We start from the raw sequence: 17,196 nt of genomic DNA, 5'->3' as shown, positions 1-17,196 counted from the left end.
TTTTTTTTTCAGTTTTAATAAATCCTCTTGTTCTGTGCCAAAGAAAAATAAAACCAACATGAGAAATCATATTTGCATTCATTTATTAAATATTTAGGAAGAAAAGTAAACCAAAACAATAAAAGACTTTGGGAGAGAAAATTCATTATATTAAATAAAAACATGAAATATTGGAGATGGTCATACAAATAATACACCGTAGATTTATTTGTTTTTATGTTTCAAAAGTATTTTTAAATAAATTTAAATTTTTTTTATTTTTTTTATTTCAAATTAATATTTTTTTGATATTTTCAAATCATTTTAATGTACTAACGTTAAAAATAATTTTTTTAAAATAAAAAATTATTATTATAATGTATTCCCAAGTAAAAAACATTTTGAAAAGTAATCGCAACTATACTTATAAAATCAGATTTAAAAGAAAATAACATTTCATTCTGAAGAATGATTTGAGAGGTAAAGAGCTCTTTATATTTCTAACAAAATAGTTTCTTGAAATATTTTTTTTTATTTGTTTGATCTAGTCTTGAATTTATTAGTAAGTGTTGGGCGGCTGGTGAAGAAGAAGGAAGGAGAAGAACTTCTTGGGCGGCTGCCGACATGGAGGAACGCAGAAACCAGGTCTTGGTGGGAAGCCTATATTTTATATTGGAGTTGGATAGGACAAGATTTGGATTTAAAAAAATATATTATAATAAATTAAAAGATTTGATAAAATAAAAACATTTTAAAAAGAATTTAATCACGTTTCTAACACATTAATTATTTTAGTAAATATTTTTATTTTAAAACACGATCGAATAGTTTAGTGCTTCAATAGAATCATGAACTCTCGAAGCAGCCTCCGATCACCCTTGCAAGCGAGGTTGGTTCTTTAATTACTCTCTACGATCTCGAAATAACCAAGAATCAGGTCGGAATTACCTACAACTTAATTTTGATTATATTAGTTTTGTGGGTTTTGATGAAATACAGGATCGATGAAGATGATGATCATTGCTTTAACTTATTTGCTAAAAAAACAGAACTTAATTTTCAATTTATCCAAAGATTTCTAAGCTCATCTAATTAATTATAAGAAATTAAATACCAGGAATAAGACATGTTGACGATTTGGGTATTTGGATAAAGATATCTGATTAATTCTGATTAATTAGTGACTTGGATCGCTAAATAAACAAACAAAATTAATAAAAACCACACCCATAAAACACTTGTTTGAGCTTTTTCTTTTCTTTTTTGTTTTTTGTTTTTTAGTTTAGTTTTTTTTTATCTCATCATTCTGTATTAATTAAATTATTTTAGAAATTATATTTCATAGCTTTTTTATTTTATTTTCATTCTTTTAAGTTATATACTTGTTTTAAAGATTTAGTTTTTTTTTTAATTTCAATCTTCAATATTAAATTAATTAAAAATGAAGCTTTATAAAATAATTTTTTATATATATATAAACTTATCTTAATCTCTTGATCTAAGCCACAAGTCATGTTAATCCAGGTTGTTTTGAATTATTTTTTTTGCTTCCTTTTCTAATTAACTTTTTTAATTTTATTTTTAAATATTGAATTAGTTGGAAATTAAACTTTGTAATTTTTTTATATTCCATGGGGTTATTCTAAACCCAAGACCTGAATCGCGAGTTTAGCAAGTTTACCTTATTCATTTTTTGTCCTTTTCAAATTAGACTTCATTTTTTTTCTAAGGAGTTATCATAATTTCATAACCCGAATTGCAAGTTTGGCTGGTTAACTCGGTTTATTTTTTTAAGTTTTTTATTGAATTGTTTTTTCAATTTCACCTTTCAATTAGTCAATCTTTTTTATTTTTTTGAATTTTATCCTTCAATATTAGGTTATTTGGGAATCGAGATTCGTAATTTTTTTTAATTTTTTTTATATGAAATTATCTTGGTCTCATAAATTTAGTTTTTTTTTCTTGATTTCAACTTTTAACATTGGGTCTATTGAAAATGAATATTCATAACTTTTTTTTTCCTGTTATGAAGTTATTATGGTTTTATAACTTAGGTCAAGAATTTAACAGGTTTGTGTGGCCTGACTTGGGTTATTTACGTTTGATCCTTTTTTTAATTGGTATTTTTCGATTCTACCCGTTAATATTTGGTTAATTGAAAATCAAGCTTCATAATTGTTTTTAATTTGTTTTTTATGGGGTTATCTCGATCTCATGACCCGGGTTGCAGATTTGACATATTAACTCCAGTTGATTCGAATAGTTTTTTCTTTTTTTTATTTTTTTTCAATTTTGCCTTTCAACATTCGATTGATTAGAAATTGAGCTTCAATTTTTTTTATTTGCTTTCTATAAAGTTATTACTGTCTTATTACACAAATCACAGATTTGATTGGTAAGCTCAGATCGATTCAATACATCATTTGAAAATTTATAACATTCGTATCAATATTTTAAAAAAATATTATCGAATATATATTATATTTTAAGTTCATAATTATACACATAATAATATCTGAATATTTTTTATATTAAAGAAATAAATAATCCAGCCCACCTTACAGAAGCTAATTTATCTAGTCTTCTGTTCCTTCAATTCGTTCTAAAGGCCACACGCAACTGTACAGGATTGAATTTGTTTTATTATTTTTCCTCATGTAAATCCGATACCACCTTACGTGACATGTTCTGTGACCCACAACCATCATCGCCCCCATGATGTAGTTGAATAATGAGTGTGTGCTTTAAATTTTTTAAGCATTTAGTAAGCAGATGAATCAAATCGCGTTGAAAAGCAAGAGCATTTTTAATTCAACAAATATACAACTAGCATTAATTAATGAATTTTCTTGATAACAATAATTAATCACAAGAATGTTTTTAAGCTATTATATATTGATACATGGCAATCCCTTGATTCACCACGAAGCCAGAAGAAAATCCAAACGCAAATAGTAATCGAAGATGTCTCCTTCTTCTTCTTCCTCTTCTGAATCAAAACTCCCGATGAAGCCAATCCCTGGTGATTATGGCACCCCTTTCTTCGGTGCAATTAGAGATCGTCTAGACTATTTCTATAACCAAGGTAAAGATGAGTTCTTTAAAACACGCATCCAAAAGCACAACTCCACGGTCATCAAAACCAACATGCCTCCCGGCCCTTTCATTGCCAAGAACCCCAAAGTTATTGCTGTCCTTGACGCAATTTCGTTTCCGATCCTCTTTGACACTTCTAAAGTTGAAAAGTACAACGTTCTTGATGGCACTTTCTTGCCTTCCTTGTCCTACTCTGGAGGATACCGTGTTTGTGCCTATCTTGACCCTTCTGAGACCAAACATACCGCTCTCAAATCCTATTTTATGTCTGTGCTTGCGTCCAAGCACAGTGAGTTTATTCCTCTCTTTAGAAACTGCTTGTCACAACTGTTCATCAGCATTGAGGATGGCATAGCGTCTCAAAAGAAAGCAAATTTCAACAACGTTTGTCAGGTCATGTCTTTCAACTACATTTTTCGTCTCTTTTGCGGTAAAGACCCGTCTGAGACCGCGATTGGGTCGAAGGGACCAGCCATTGCTGATAAATGGCTGGCTCTACAACTCGGACCACTTTTTACCCTAGGGTTACCTAAGTTCTTGAAATATGTTGATGATCTATTGCTGCATACATTTCGATTACCATTTTTCTTAGTAAAATCTGATTACTATAAGCTTTACGATGTGTTTTATGCGTCTTCGGGTCCGATTTTGGACAAAGCTGAGAGTTTTGGGGTTACAAGAGAGGAAGCTTGCCATAATCTTGTGTTTCTCGCCTGTTTTAGTACTTATGGAGGCTTAAAAGTCTGGTTTCCTGCTTTGATCAAATGGGTTGGCCTGTCGGGAGAAAAGCTGCACCGTCAGCTCGCAGATGAAATCAGGACCGTTGTTAAAGAAGAAGGCGGGGTCACTATCCAAGCAATGGATAAGATGGTTTTGACAAAATCTGTTGTTTATGAAGCTTTCAGGATTGAACCTCCGGTTCCATTCCAGTACGCCAAGGCCAAGGAAGATATTGTGGTCGAAAGTCATCACGCGGCCTATAAGATCAAGAAAGGTGAAATGATCTTTGGATATCAGCCGTTCGCCACGAAGGATCCTGAGGTTTTTGATGATGCTGAGGAGTTTGTGGGGCATAGGTTTGTGGGGGAGGGAGAGAAGTTATTGAAGTATGTTTATTGGTCAAATGGGCGTGAGACTGAGGATCCAACGGTGGAGGATAAGCAATGTCCAGGGAAGGATATGGTAGTGCTTCTGTCTAGGCTAATGTTGGTGGAGTTCTTCCTACGTTACGACACGTTTACCGTGGAGACGGCAGTTTTGCCGATTGGATCATCCGTGACTTTCACCTCGCTGGCTAAAGCCACCAGCATTTGACGATGGTCACCCAGCTGCCTCTTGTCAAGTTCTATTTTGCGGGCTGCTTTGATAGCTGCCCTTCCTTTTCGGTGGCTAATACCCACTACATTGACTTTGGGCGAATCATCGAAGTATTTCAAATAAACTATTCCTCCACTCGCTTGAAAGCATCATCGTTATATATAATAATCATTTTTATGTCACAGTTTCATACAAGTCGGAGTGTATCATTTTCTAATAGCTCTTCCTTTTGTGCACAAATCTGACGTTGGTTTGTAGTGTATTCATGTATTGTCGTCGTTCAAAGTTTGTATACCCTTTCTTCATGCTATTTGAATTTCCATTTTCTCGTGTGCATTCTTGAATCTTTTAGTTGTTCTTGCGTGGCAGTGGCATATATCTCTTAACAGGCAAATAAGTATTGGCTTTCCATACAGATTCTGGACCAGGAAACCTCTGAATTGCATGTTCGAAATAAATCCTTCATGAAGTCTGATAGAGTTCTGCGACTAATGGAAGTCTTGCTTTCGCCACCATTAATATCTAAAAAATCTTATCAAAATGATGGACCAATCATTTCTTCTATATGAAGTAGAAGAACGTGGCTGGCAGTCTGATACCTAACAAAGCTTTGGGTTTGCCTAGTTTTTTCCAACAGAAGAAATTAATTAGCGGAGCTCATAGGCCAAAGCGCAGACCATGGAAGAATTATCTCCCATCAAACGTTATCTTGTTGATTTAAAAGGCATTTTTTTAAAATCAACAATGGAAGACATCTGAGGCGGCTTTGACTTCAAATGCTGAGCTAGCTCGTGTTGATAAAGCTACAGAATATTTCTTCCAGAGATTTCAGATTTGCACACGACAAACAGTAGCCACTGACATTATTAAAATGGAACTATAGCTGGGATTGTAGGGTGTAGGAACATTGCTTTCACGTCTTATGCATCCAAAAAGTGGAAAAAAGAAAGGTTAAAATATTCATGTAAAGTCGCAAAGATGAATTAGAGCCGGGAAATCCGATAAAATGGGAAATTATCACGTAAAATTAAAATACATAGCGAACTGACACAAAAGAAAAAAAAAACGTGGCTAAATATTGTGCCAACAGGAAAATATACATCATGCAAACTTAATTATTTGTACTTTTTTTTTTAACAACGTGGATGTCCGGGTCAGCTTGCGTGCACCTCAACTAATCTCACGGGCCCTGAATGCAAACCTCCAGTGGCCATCATATAAGCAACCACATGACTCGAACCTAAAAACACAGAGGATGTAAATTTTTTAGTCTCAAACTCTTACCAATAGACTACCACCTAGATAGTTATTTGTACACATCTTTAATCATGGGAGAAATGGCTTCAAAAGAAAATAAATTCTCCCATGCAAAATTAATAAATATCATGGATGAGATCAATGATATTTAATTAAATATCACGGTTATCAATCGTGACATTCAAAAGCGTATTATTTTATTAAAAAATTTTGCTTTTATATTATTTCACCATTTATTTTAATTTTATGTGTTAATCTCAATTTATCCTCATAAATCAAGTGTTTTTTATGTTATACACCATCATAAGCTAAACACAAAGTGATAATAAAATGAAAATTAGCACATAAAAATAATATAAATAGTGAAATGATACAAAAGCAAACAAAACTTGGCTAAATAGTGCACTTTTGGATATCATAGTTCTGAATTGTTACATTTATCAATTATCCATGAGAAACATAGAATTATATTATGAGATGACGGAAAATTACTTAATCCCCACTGATTCTATGATTCTAGCTTTCCATCAAAAGTCTTTTTTTTTCAACGTGCTATCAAGGTAGAAAGAAAAGTGTGATCTAAAATGAAAACATATATTTTGCAAAGTCAATTATTTATGCTCCTCTTTGATCACTATGGAAATGACATCAGAAGATAATAAAGTTTTTCATGGAAGATGTCGCTGTTAGGAACCATGACATTTAATTAAATGTCATAATTTTCAATTACGATATCCAAAAGCATGCTATTTCGTTAAAACTTTTTGCTTCCTTGTTATTTCGCTATTTATTTTAATTTTATGTGCTAATTTTTCAATTTATCCTAAGAAATCAAGCTTTTTTTCTCTTATGCACCATCACAAGTTAAACACAAAGCGATGACAGCAATTAATAAAGGAATAGATATTTGACTCGTGCTCTATTGCGAGTTGTAATTTTAAAAAAAATCTAGATAGATAGACTATTTTGATATTTTTTACATAAAAAATTCAAAGTGTAAATCGAAAAGTTTATCCAAGCATCTAATCAAACCAATTGATAATTATCAATGTAAATAAATAAATAAATATATTAACAATAACTAAAAGAGAAACTGGATAGATTGATAGGTAGATGTAGATCAAGTTTTTTTACATAAAAAAATTTAAGGTTTAGGGTTTGATATATATTTTTTGTATTATTCTTTTGGAGGAATCTCTAAGGAGATATACATGGACGCTACAGAATTCCTATATTAAAGGATTACATCAATGCATATCAATGCATATCTCCTATAATATATATCTCTTGTATAGGAAGATATACTCCTTTTTATACAAGTCACTTATAATTTAGCTAATCACACGTTAACACTCCCCTTTAAGTTGGTGCGAATATATTTTCTAAGCCTAACTTGTCTACAGATTTATGAAGAGCTTCAGCAGAAACTGCATAAGTTAGAATATCTGTTAGCTGCTCACTTGATCGAACGAAAGGAATGTCCATCAACTTCATATTCAACTTCTTTTTGATAAAGTGTCGATCTACCTCAATGTGTTTAGTTCGATCATGTTGTACCAAATTATTAGCTATTTTTCGAGTTGCCTGATTGTCACAGTATAATAGCAAAGGTTCCTTTGGCTTGAAACCTATTTCAGTAAGCAAAATCCTAAACCATAAAAGTTCACGTATCTCATGAACCATGCCTCTATATCCTGCTTCTATCGAAGACCTTTCTATCACATTTATTTACTTTTTGCTTCGTCACGTGACAAGATTTCACGCAACAAATGTATAATAGCTAAAGATGGACCTTCGGTCAGTGAGGTTCCCTACCTAATCCGCCTCGGTAAATCCCTTCACTTCTATATGTTCATCTCTTGAAGGTCAACCCTTTTCCTGAAGTCCCTTTATGCAACTCAAAATTCTCATTACAACATCTATATGGTCTTCTCTTGGAGCATGAATAAACTGACTTACAACACTAACAAAATAGGCAATATCTAGACGTGTATTGGACAAATAAATTAATCTCCTTACCAATTAATGGTATCTTTTTTTGTTTTTTGGTATTTAATCTGGGTGAATAGCAAGACGATAATTCTAAACAATAAAAAATCTACTGGTTTACATTCCACCATACCAATTTCAAACAAGAGATCCATAACATATTTGTATTGTGACAGGTATATACCTCCGGTTCCTTTCCAGTATGTTAAGGCCAAGGAAGGTATTATGGTCCAGTTATGACGCGACCTTTAAGATCAAGAAAGGTGAAATGATCTTTGGATATCAGTCGTTCGCCACGAAGGATCCTAAGGTTTTTTATGATGCTGAGGAGTTTGTGGGGCATAGGTTTATGGGGGAGGGAGAGAAGTTATTGAATTATGTTTATTGGTCAAATGGGCGTGAGACTAAGGATCCAGCGATGGAGGATAAGCAATGTCCTGCGAAGGATATGGTGGTGCTTCTGTCTAGCATAGTTATTAAACTCGGATCGGCCCGACAAGTCCATTTAGGATCTGGTTGATCCAGTAACTAGACCCGTCCAGGTCAGGTAAAAGACCGATCAACGCAAAAATCAAGCAAAACCCAGTCAACCCGGACAAGACTCGACATATATATATATATAGTAACAGCAAAAGAAAAGTTAAAGTTTCTGCCCTAATTTCTTTCTTTGCTGAGCTTGAGAGTTGCCGATGGAGGAGTAATCAACGACTATTGTTGATGAAGAGATGAAACGGTGCTGCTGGGAATATCAATGGATGGGGGTTGTTGATGGTAGGTGTTGGTGTAAAAGATAGCCTTATACGAGTGGTGTTAATGATGGAACTAAGATGGAGAGAAACCATAGTTTGGGATGAGGAGGAATGGGCATTTATTGTTTGATCGAAAATGAGAAGGCTAGACGAATTGATTGTCCTCTTCATGTGTGAAGATAGTAGTGAAATAAATGAGAGAGAACTCTCAGTTTTTTGTTCTGTGAATGGGGGATTTGATGCAGGTAAATGGAGAAAATATGGAAGGCCACTTTGTTCTTGGAATTGCCTTTTCTTTTCAAAAAAATTATTCATCTAACAACCCATATGAAAATGTTTATTATTTTCAAATAGAAAAAGCATTAAGAAATGGGTGCTGGTTGATGTATTATTGTGATAAGTACAATTATTAACAACAAGGATTGAATATCTCACCCACTACCAAGGTTTTAATCTGTTTTATGGATTCTCATGCAGAGTTTGGATGTTCATATTATATCATAATAAAATTATTTATTGTTAGAACAATTGATTCTTTTATTATTTTTATTTTTAATATTTTTAAATTATGTTAAATGCTTGTTTATTTAAAGACAAATGTATATTTTAATTTATTGATCCTAATTAATTATGTTAGTATATATATTAATGTGATATTTTCTTGTTAATTATGCTAGTATATATGTTAATATGATATTTTATGTTAAAATAATTATATTAATATGTGTCCTGGTTCTTTATCAGAGTTGTTCTTAATTATACAAAAATAAATCTTAATAGGCAAATAAGTATTGGCTTTCCATTACAGATTCTGGACCAGGAAACCTCCGAATTGCATATGTTCGAGTAAATCCTTCATGAAGTCTGATAGAATTCTGCGACTAATGGAAGTCTCGCTTTCGCCACCATTAATATCTAAACAATCTTATCAAAATGATGAACCAATCATTTCTTCTTTATGAAGGAGAAGAACGTGGCTGGCAGTCTGATACCTGAGAAAGCTTTGGGTTTGCCTAGTTTTTTCCAACAGAAGAAATTAATTAGCGGAGCTCATAGGCCAAAGCGCAGACCATGGAAGAATTATCTCCCATCAAACGTTATCTTGTTGATTTAAAAGGCATTTTTTTAAAATCAACAATGGAAGACATCTGAGGCGGCTTTGACTTCAAATGCTGAGCTAGCTCGTGTTGATAAAGCTACAGAATATTTCTTCCAGAGATTTCAGATTTGCACACGACAAACAGTAGCCACTGACATTATTAAAATGGAACTATATCTTGTTGATTGTAGGGTGTGGGAACATTGCTTTCACGTCTTATGCATCCAAAAAGTGCTAAAAAAAGAAAGGTTAAAATATTTCATGTAAAGTCGCAAAGATGAATTAGAGACGGGAAATCCGATAAAATGGGAAATTATCGTGAAAGCAATGACTATAAAAATTAATAAATATCGTGGATTCAAAAGTATATTATTTTATTAAAAAAAATTTGCTTTCATGTCATTTCACTATTTATTTTATTTTTATGTGTTAATCCCAATTTATCCTCATAAATAAAGTGTTTCTTATGTCATACACAATCACAGGCCAAACACACAGTGACAATAAAATGAAAAATTAGCACATAAAATAAATATAAATGGTAAAATGATTAAAAAACAAACAAATTTTGGCTAAATAGTGCTTTTTTGGATATCATAGTTCCGAATTGTGACATTTATTAATTCTCTATGAGAAACATGGAATTATATCATGAGATGATGGATAATTACTTAATTTTTAGCCCCATTTATTCCAAGATTCTAACTTTCCAACAAAAGTATTTATTTTTTATGTGCTATCAAGGTACAAAGAGAAGCACATAATCTGAAATAAAAACATATATTGTAAAAAGTCAATTATTTATGCTTCTCTTTAATCATAAGAGAAATGACATCAGAAAAAAATAAAGTCTCTCATACAAAGTTAATAAATGTCACGGTTTCAATCACGATATCCAAAAACATGTTATTTCGCTAAAACTTTTTATTTCTATGTTATTTCGCAATGTATTTTAATTTTATGTGCTAATTTTCCAATTTATCTTGGGAAATTAAGCTTTTTTTCTCTTGTACACCATCACAGGCTAAACACAAAGTAACGATGAAAATTAAAAAAATAATAGATATTTGACTCATGCTCTATTGCGAGTTGTAATGTTTTTTTAAAAAAATAGATAGATAGACTATTCTGATATTTTTTTACATAAAAAATTTAAAGTGTAAATCAAAAAAATTTATCCAAGCATCTAATCAAACCAATAGATAATTATCAATGTAAATAAACAAAAAATCGTTAACAATAACTAAAGAGAAACTAGACAAATTGAGAGGTACATGTAGTTCAAGATATTTAATCTCGTAAAATAAGATATTCACTTGTTTATATCTACCAAATTTATTTCTTACAACCAATAAAAGATAACAGAAATAGAAACATATATGAAACGGAGTGAATAAAATAAAAGGAAAAAAAAATATTATGCAAGGTCGGACACATCAGAAATATTATTTCAAAAGAAATATTTTTTTTATAAAAAAAGCTTATCTGTATAAAACAATCTTCAAAAATTAAACACTAAACACATAAAAAAAAACCTTTATTTAAAAAAGCTCTAGAAAACATGTGGCCTAAGCTATGAGACCGGGATAAACTGATAGAAAAAAAATTAAAGATAACAACAAAACCAATCTTTTTTTAAATAATGCAAAATGATAAAACCATAAAAGAAAATGAGAAGAAAAAAAACAATCTCTATCCGTATCAATTCTTAAAACTCGTGACTCGTGTCATTAGATCGGTGGCATGAGAAATTAAAAAAATATGAAGCCAAATCCTAAATAAACCAAACGTCGAATGATGAAACCGGGAAAAACATTATAGCATAAAAAATTACACTTAAAAGAATGAGTGTGAAAATCAAAATAAAAAATAAATTAAAGGGAACAAAAAAACTAACATTGGAGGGTTAAATTGAAAAGAAAAAATCTTTAACAAAAGCAAATATATATATATATCAAAAGAATGAGGGTTGAGTTGAAAAAAATAAAACAACATAAACTTTGATTAAAGGATGAATTGAAAACAATAAAACTTTAATAAAAAAAGCCAAGAAAAAAATAAAAAATCAAAGAATAAAAACCGAATTAAAAACAATAATATATGACAAGTTGTAATTTAAGGACTATGATGAAAACATCAAAAACTTCCCCAAAAAGGCCAAGGACTAAAATAAGAAATAAAAAACATAAGGACTAAAATTAAAAATAAAAAGAAAAGAGAATACATGTGCACTTTTGCTGAAAGAGAGAGAAAACAAGGAACAAAAAAAGAAGAAATGACCACCGACGACAAACCACCCATCAACCACCATCGCGCACTACATGAGGAGGAAAAGGGTGAGATGTCACTTCCGATGAAAAAATATGATTTTTTAATATCCTGTACAATTATCTGCACATAAATTATTATTTATAAATAACTATTCAGGTCTGTTCATGGTTCGATTCAATTTGGTTTGAACCAAAAAAACCAACCGAACCTATTAACTCAAATTTTTAAAAATTCAAACCAAATAGAACTGAATTCCAGTTCAAATTGAACCGGTTCGGTTCGGTTAAATTCGGTTTTTTGGCTTTAAAACCGAGAAACCTAATCATCAAATTAATGGGTTTTTTGAATTTTTTAAATGGGCTTACATTAAATTGGGCTTTTAAATTTTTTTTATTGAGCTAAATTCATAGGTTTTTTAATCAAAACTCTTTAAAATTTCTAATTTGGTTTAGTTTGTTAATTGATATTTTTTTGAAATGATTATGGTAACAATAAATTTGAAATACTTCACATCTTACTATCTTTAATATGCAAAGAAATAAGCTATGAAAATTCAAATCAATGCAATATGCAAGATGCATGATCAAATTTGGACACCTCAAATTAAAAGAGGTGTTCACACTAAAAAAGTTTACATTAGCAAACAAATACATTAGCAACCAGTAATAAATTATCATAAACATCCAGCATAATTTGAAGAAAAAAATCCAGCACCAGCACTATAGTTGCATCCAAAACTTCCAGCAACAGCAAAAGCCAAAAGATCCAGCAAGGATAATGTTATAAAAAAACACTAGCAAATTAGCAACTTGTTAGAGTTTGACTATTAAAAAAATTAACAATGCAAAATTTTAAAAGGAATTAACAAGGTAAAGTAAATTAATTACCCAAAACAATTATATTCCAGGATTGCACCAACATCATCAATACAACTTACAAACAATCAGTTGAGATTTTTAAACTTTTACCAAATTCTACAAAAACATAAATTAAAATGTTAGATTAAACATATGTAAATAAATGATATTATAAAATAACTACATTTAAATTTGTAAAAGAAATTACCTAACTCAATCATCTCAGAATTTTTAATATAATCCATGAAGGTTTTCATGTTGATTATCCATCTGAAATTACAAAAACAACAACATGAATCTTAAAGTTAACGTTAAGTAGCTAACACGTTCAATTGTAAAGAGGATTTAAGGACCAACAATTATTTCCAATTGCAAAAGCAAGAAAAAAACCCATTATTTTGCCCAATTGTCTACTATTCTGCCAGTTAATTCAAAGTAAGAAAAAAACCTTCTAGTGAATCAAGCAGAAGTTGAGCATCATGCTAGGTTCATATAATTACATTGTAATGGAGCAATGATTTATAGAAAATCATAATGGATCAATGGTTCATATAATTACACTGTAATGGACCAATTGATAAGTTTTACTCGATTTATTCAACATCAAATATTTCCATGGAAAAGGTTTTACAAAAATACATAATAATTTTAATGAAACAGAGCAATCAATATCTAAAAATTTAACAAATCATGAAGCTAAAAAAATCAACAATAAACTTGAACTTATTATAAATCTAACATAACACCTGAGAACCATGTTTTCACATTGCAGCCAACTTTGTAACCTATCCATTGTCCCACTACATCAGTCATCAGTCATACTGTCAGAATTGATAGTTGAACAAGCTTATACCAACTCAATGATTTTATTAAAATAGTCTATCCATAAATCAGCAACAAAATCTTGCCTATAAAACAGTCTATCAATTCAAGGCAAATAAAAGGCACTAGCAATCAAGATAAAACAGATTGATAGGATGTTCTTCGAAGTATATGTAGCCATGCCAAAACAACTTCTATGAGGAAAAGAAAACAAATTTAACCGTAGAACTGTAAGTTGAAGAGAATAATGTTTGCCCAGATTTAAAATAGAAATGCAAATCTTGATCACCATATCAGACAAACTAGAAGGAATGCAATCATAGATGGGTCCACAAGCATCTATCTCAAGAGAAAAACAATAGCCAACTACCACAGCTCACATTAAGTAAAGCATGGAGAGAGAAGGAAAAAAGAGACGAGATCTGACGGTAATCTAGGGAGAATGCACATCCAAAATGATTAGATCAACAGTAAACAAAAATCGACAAAAGGCATAATTGAAATAAGAGAAAGGAGAGAGGGTAGGGGAGATGGGGGCGAACCTAAAGAAAGATGTAAAAACCCTAGCTGCAAGAGGATAGAAAAGGAGAAACAGATGTCAGAGCGAGGAAGTAGTGAAAGGAAGGCCAAAGAAGCATGAAAGTTTGAAACAGATGTTACTTTACCTTGCCATCTTTTCTCTAATGGAGGAGCCCTTTCCTTCTGTTGCAAGTATGGGTTTTTGTTCGGGTAGAAAAGAGACAGATGTAGTGGGCAGAGACGCAGAGTGGATGAAAATTGAAAGGGAAAGGAAGAAGGCGAAAACTAGTCTCTGCTGGGCGATGACTTTTCGATGTAATGTTATTACTAGAGTTAGGTTAATTGTAAAGTGTAGACTATAGTATTTATAGATCTTTTATTTTATGGTTGGTCGGTTCGGTTCACCGGTTTCTGTTGTTAAACCAAAACCGAACCAAACCGGTAAGATTTTATAGTTTTAAAAATCAGTTTAATCGATTTTCCATCTCGGTTCGATTTTCTCGGTTAATTTTTCATCGGTTTTCTCAGTTAATAAGTTTTTTTGAACACCTCTATAACTATATTACCCTGTACAAACAAATAAATGACATATTTGCGTAGGGGTCACTTTCTCTATCATTTCCTCGCTCCTTCAAAAATCTAAATATTTTATTTTTTTATTTGATAAAAACATTATTGAAGCTCACACACCTTTTGCTCTCTATCGTGCTTTTCCAAAAAGGTATGGGTTTTTTCTCTCACTTTCTCGCAGACTTCTCTCGAGAACCAAATAAAATCACCACTATTAGCACTTCCTTGTCTCACTTACTCACTATCTTCCTATCTTTCTACACGATCGTATCACATTTCTAATAACATAAATCAAATGCTAATAATTGTTTGTTTCTCCTCCTACAAATGGATTAAAGAGAAGGACCGAAAATGTGGAGGTTAAAGATGGCAGAAGGAAGAAATCCTTATAATGTATCAATTTGTTGAACCAAATCTTCTTCATCCTTAGAAAAAAAAAGTATCATCGCGAGGATTTGGGCAAGTAAGAATTCTAATTCAAAAGCTTTCCATCTCAGAAAATTAATTATGATATTAACTTAATTGTAGACATATTCTTATTCTTAACTTAATACTATACATAATTGGTTTACTTCAAATATATAGTTGCAATATGTCATGTTCAAAGTTTGGGATTTTATATTTTTCTTAGAAAAATATAAAATAAAGATGAGTTATTTATTCAAAGCATCATTAAATATAAAGATGACATTGTTTACTCCAAAGATACGTGAAGAAGACATAATGCCCAGTTTCCCACCCATGTTGTCACATCATATCCAGGTGAAATATTGCACTTGCATTGAAGCATCTTTATGGTTTTGTGGGCTAATTCATGTTATTTGCATTTATCGTGGAGCATTTATTTGTATAGTTTACCTTTTGGTGGAGCTTTTATTTGCCCAGTTTCCCACCTTTTTTTTTTTGCAATAGAGACAAAAATATAGTTTACCTCTTGGTTGGGATTCTTTTGCTGGCTAGGTGGATTTATTATTTCGACTTGTGTAGGTGTAAAGGCCCGAACTCGGGCCTATGCAATTATGTCTTTTTAGCTTAAACTCTAAAATTGTTGCTACGAAAAATGCTAAGAATAAATTCAGTAGATCAAGTAATACATGATGAAAAGGAGATAATTGTTTTTAAATTGTATGACAAAATGCCTAAGAATTAGAATACCAAATTTGAGTTGATTAATGCTCATTTCATAATATGGTGGAAGGTGACCTTAATACCAAAAATGTGATCATCCCAGCACATTTATAAACAAGTCAACCAATATGTAAATATTGATAGTACATCTTAATAATATCTCAAAGAATATTTTCTAGTTATTATAAATTTTCTAAAATTTAGGAGATTTTTTGTAAATCCCTGTAAATCATATAGGTTTTTAGTGTATGTGTGTGTTTACTCATAATATCAATAAACATTATTAGAGATATTCATTACAAAACCTTTGTTTTTGACATGGTATCAAGGTCGTCTCTGATTTCCTTTCTATTTAAATGGAAATCATATCCAATCTATCAAAATAGTTATGTATTTTCAGAATAAAAACTTGATGGCTCTTCAACCTAACAAATTCAACTCATGTTCAAGGAACCAATTTCATTTTAATATCACAAATTCTCATATGCTAGTTTCTTTTCATATTGTATACAAACAAAAGGACCATGACCATGACTAAAGCACTCCAAGGACTGTAGAGATAAGTTCTGGTCATCTATATTTGGTGTAAAAAATCCAACTGCTTGGTAAAACCTTAATCCAATATTTCTATTTTATACTCATGTTCAGTATTTTCTTTTTGGGGTTAGGTGATGAAGTCATGAAAAAACTTCACTGAAAAATACTGACTTTCCCTGTCTGATGAGATCTGAACCCAATTGTATTTGTAAAACAAATCCCTCGTGAAACAAGAGACACTCCGATATTTAAGTTAGTATTTGAGTTTTTTTTTTTTCCAAGAAACAAGTGAGTACAAATTGAAGAAGATGAAAATGATGTTTTTATATAGAGAAGAGATATGTGTGTTATTTGTCTTATTGAATGTTCTTTAAGTAGTGAAGAGATGGTAAGTATAGTGTTCTTGGATGAATAATCCTCTAGAACTCTAGATCTTTCTCTCTCTTTCTATCTCAAAATAAGAGAATATATAGCTTGAAAAATATTTAAAAATTTTTTGAGAAAAAGTATTATTCATGAATAGTATGATGTAAATAATACTATTCATGAATAGTAAAACAAGGTGAGACAAGATAGCTCGGTTAGGCCAAACCAAGGGAAGATAAGGAGAGGGATGAGAGAGAGAGAAGGGGGTGAAGCTTGGTCTAACCGAGTATGGGGGCTTGGGACTTAGTCTGGACGAGCTTTGCATAGTAAACACTATTCATATATAGTAAATATTATTCATGAATAGTAAACAATACTATACTGAGCTAAAGGATGAGAGAGAAATGTAGAAGAGAGAGAGAAGGGAATGGAGCTTTGTTTGATCGAGTATGGGGACTCAGGACTCATTCTGAACATGCTTTGCATAGTAAATGAGACTATATTGAGCTAAAAGATGAGAGAGGAATGTAGGATAACAAGAGAGAGAGAGAGAGAGAGAGAGAGAGAGAAAGAGGATGGGGTATAGCTAGGTTTGACTGAGTTTAGGGACTCAAGACTCGTTTTGAACGAGTTTTGCATA

The 17,196-nt window shown here is 31.5% G+C and overlaps 1 protein-coding gene across 1 annotated transcript; it reads left to right on the top strand.

The window, feature by feature from the left end:
- Positions 1 to 2,888: 2,888 nt before the first annotated feature.
- LOC133698870 (allene oxide synthase 3-like) lies at positions 2,889 to 4,728 on the top strand. The gene has a single exon (XM_062121969.1). The coding sequence runs from the start codon at positions 2,944 to 2,946 to the stop codon at positions 4,387 to 4,389; it is 1,446 nt and encodes a 481-aa protein (XP_061977953.1). The 5' UTR covers positions 2,889 to 2,943; the 3' UTR covers positions 4,390 to 4,728.
- Positions 4,729 to 17,196: the final 12,468 nt, after the last annotated feature.

This window comes from Populus nigra, chromosome 7, assembly GCF_951802175.1.
Source record: "Populus nigra chromosome 7, ddPopNigr1.1, whole genome shotgun sequence".
Lineage (NCBI taxonomy): Eukaryota > Viridiplantae > Streptophyta > Magnoliopsida > Malpighiales > Salicaceae > Populus > Populus nigra.
The sequence above is the reverse complement of the archived record's forward strand: the minus strand, read 5'-3'. Positions and strand labels throughout refer to the sequence as shown.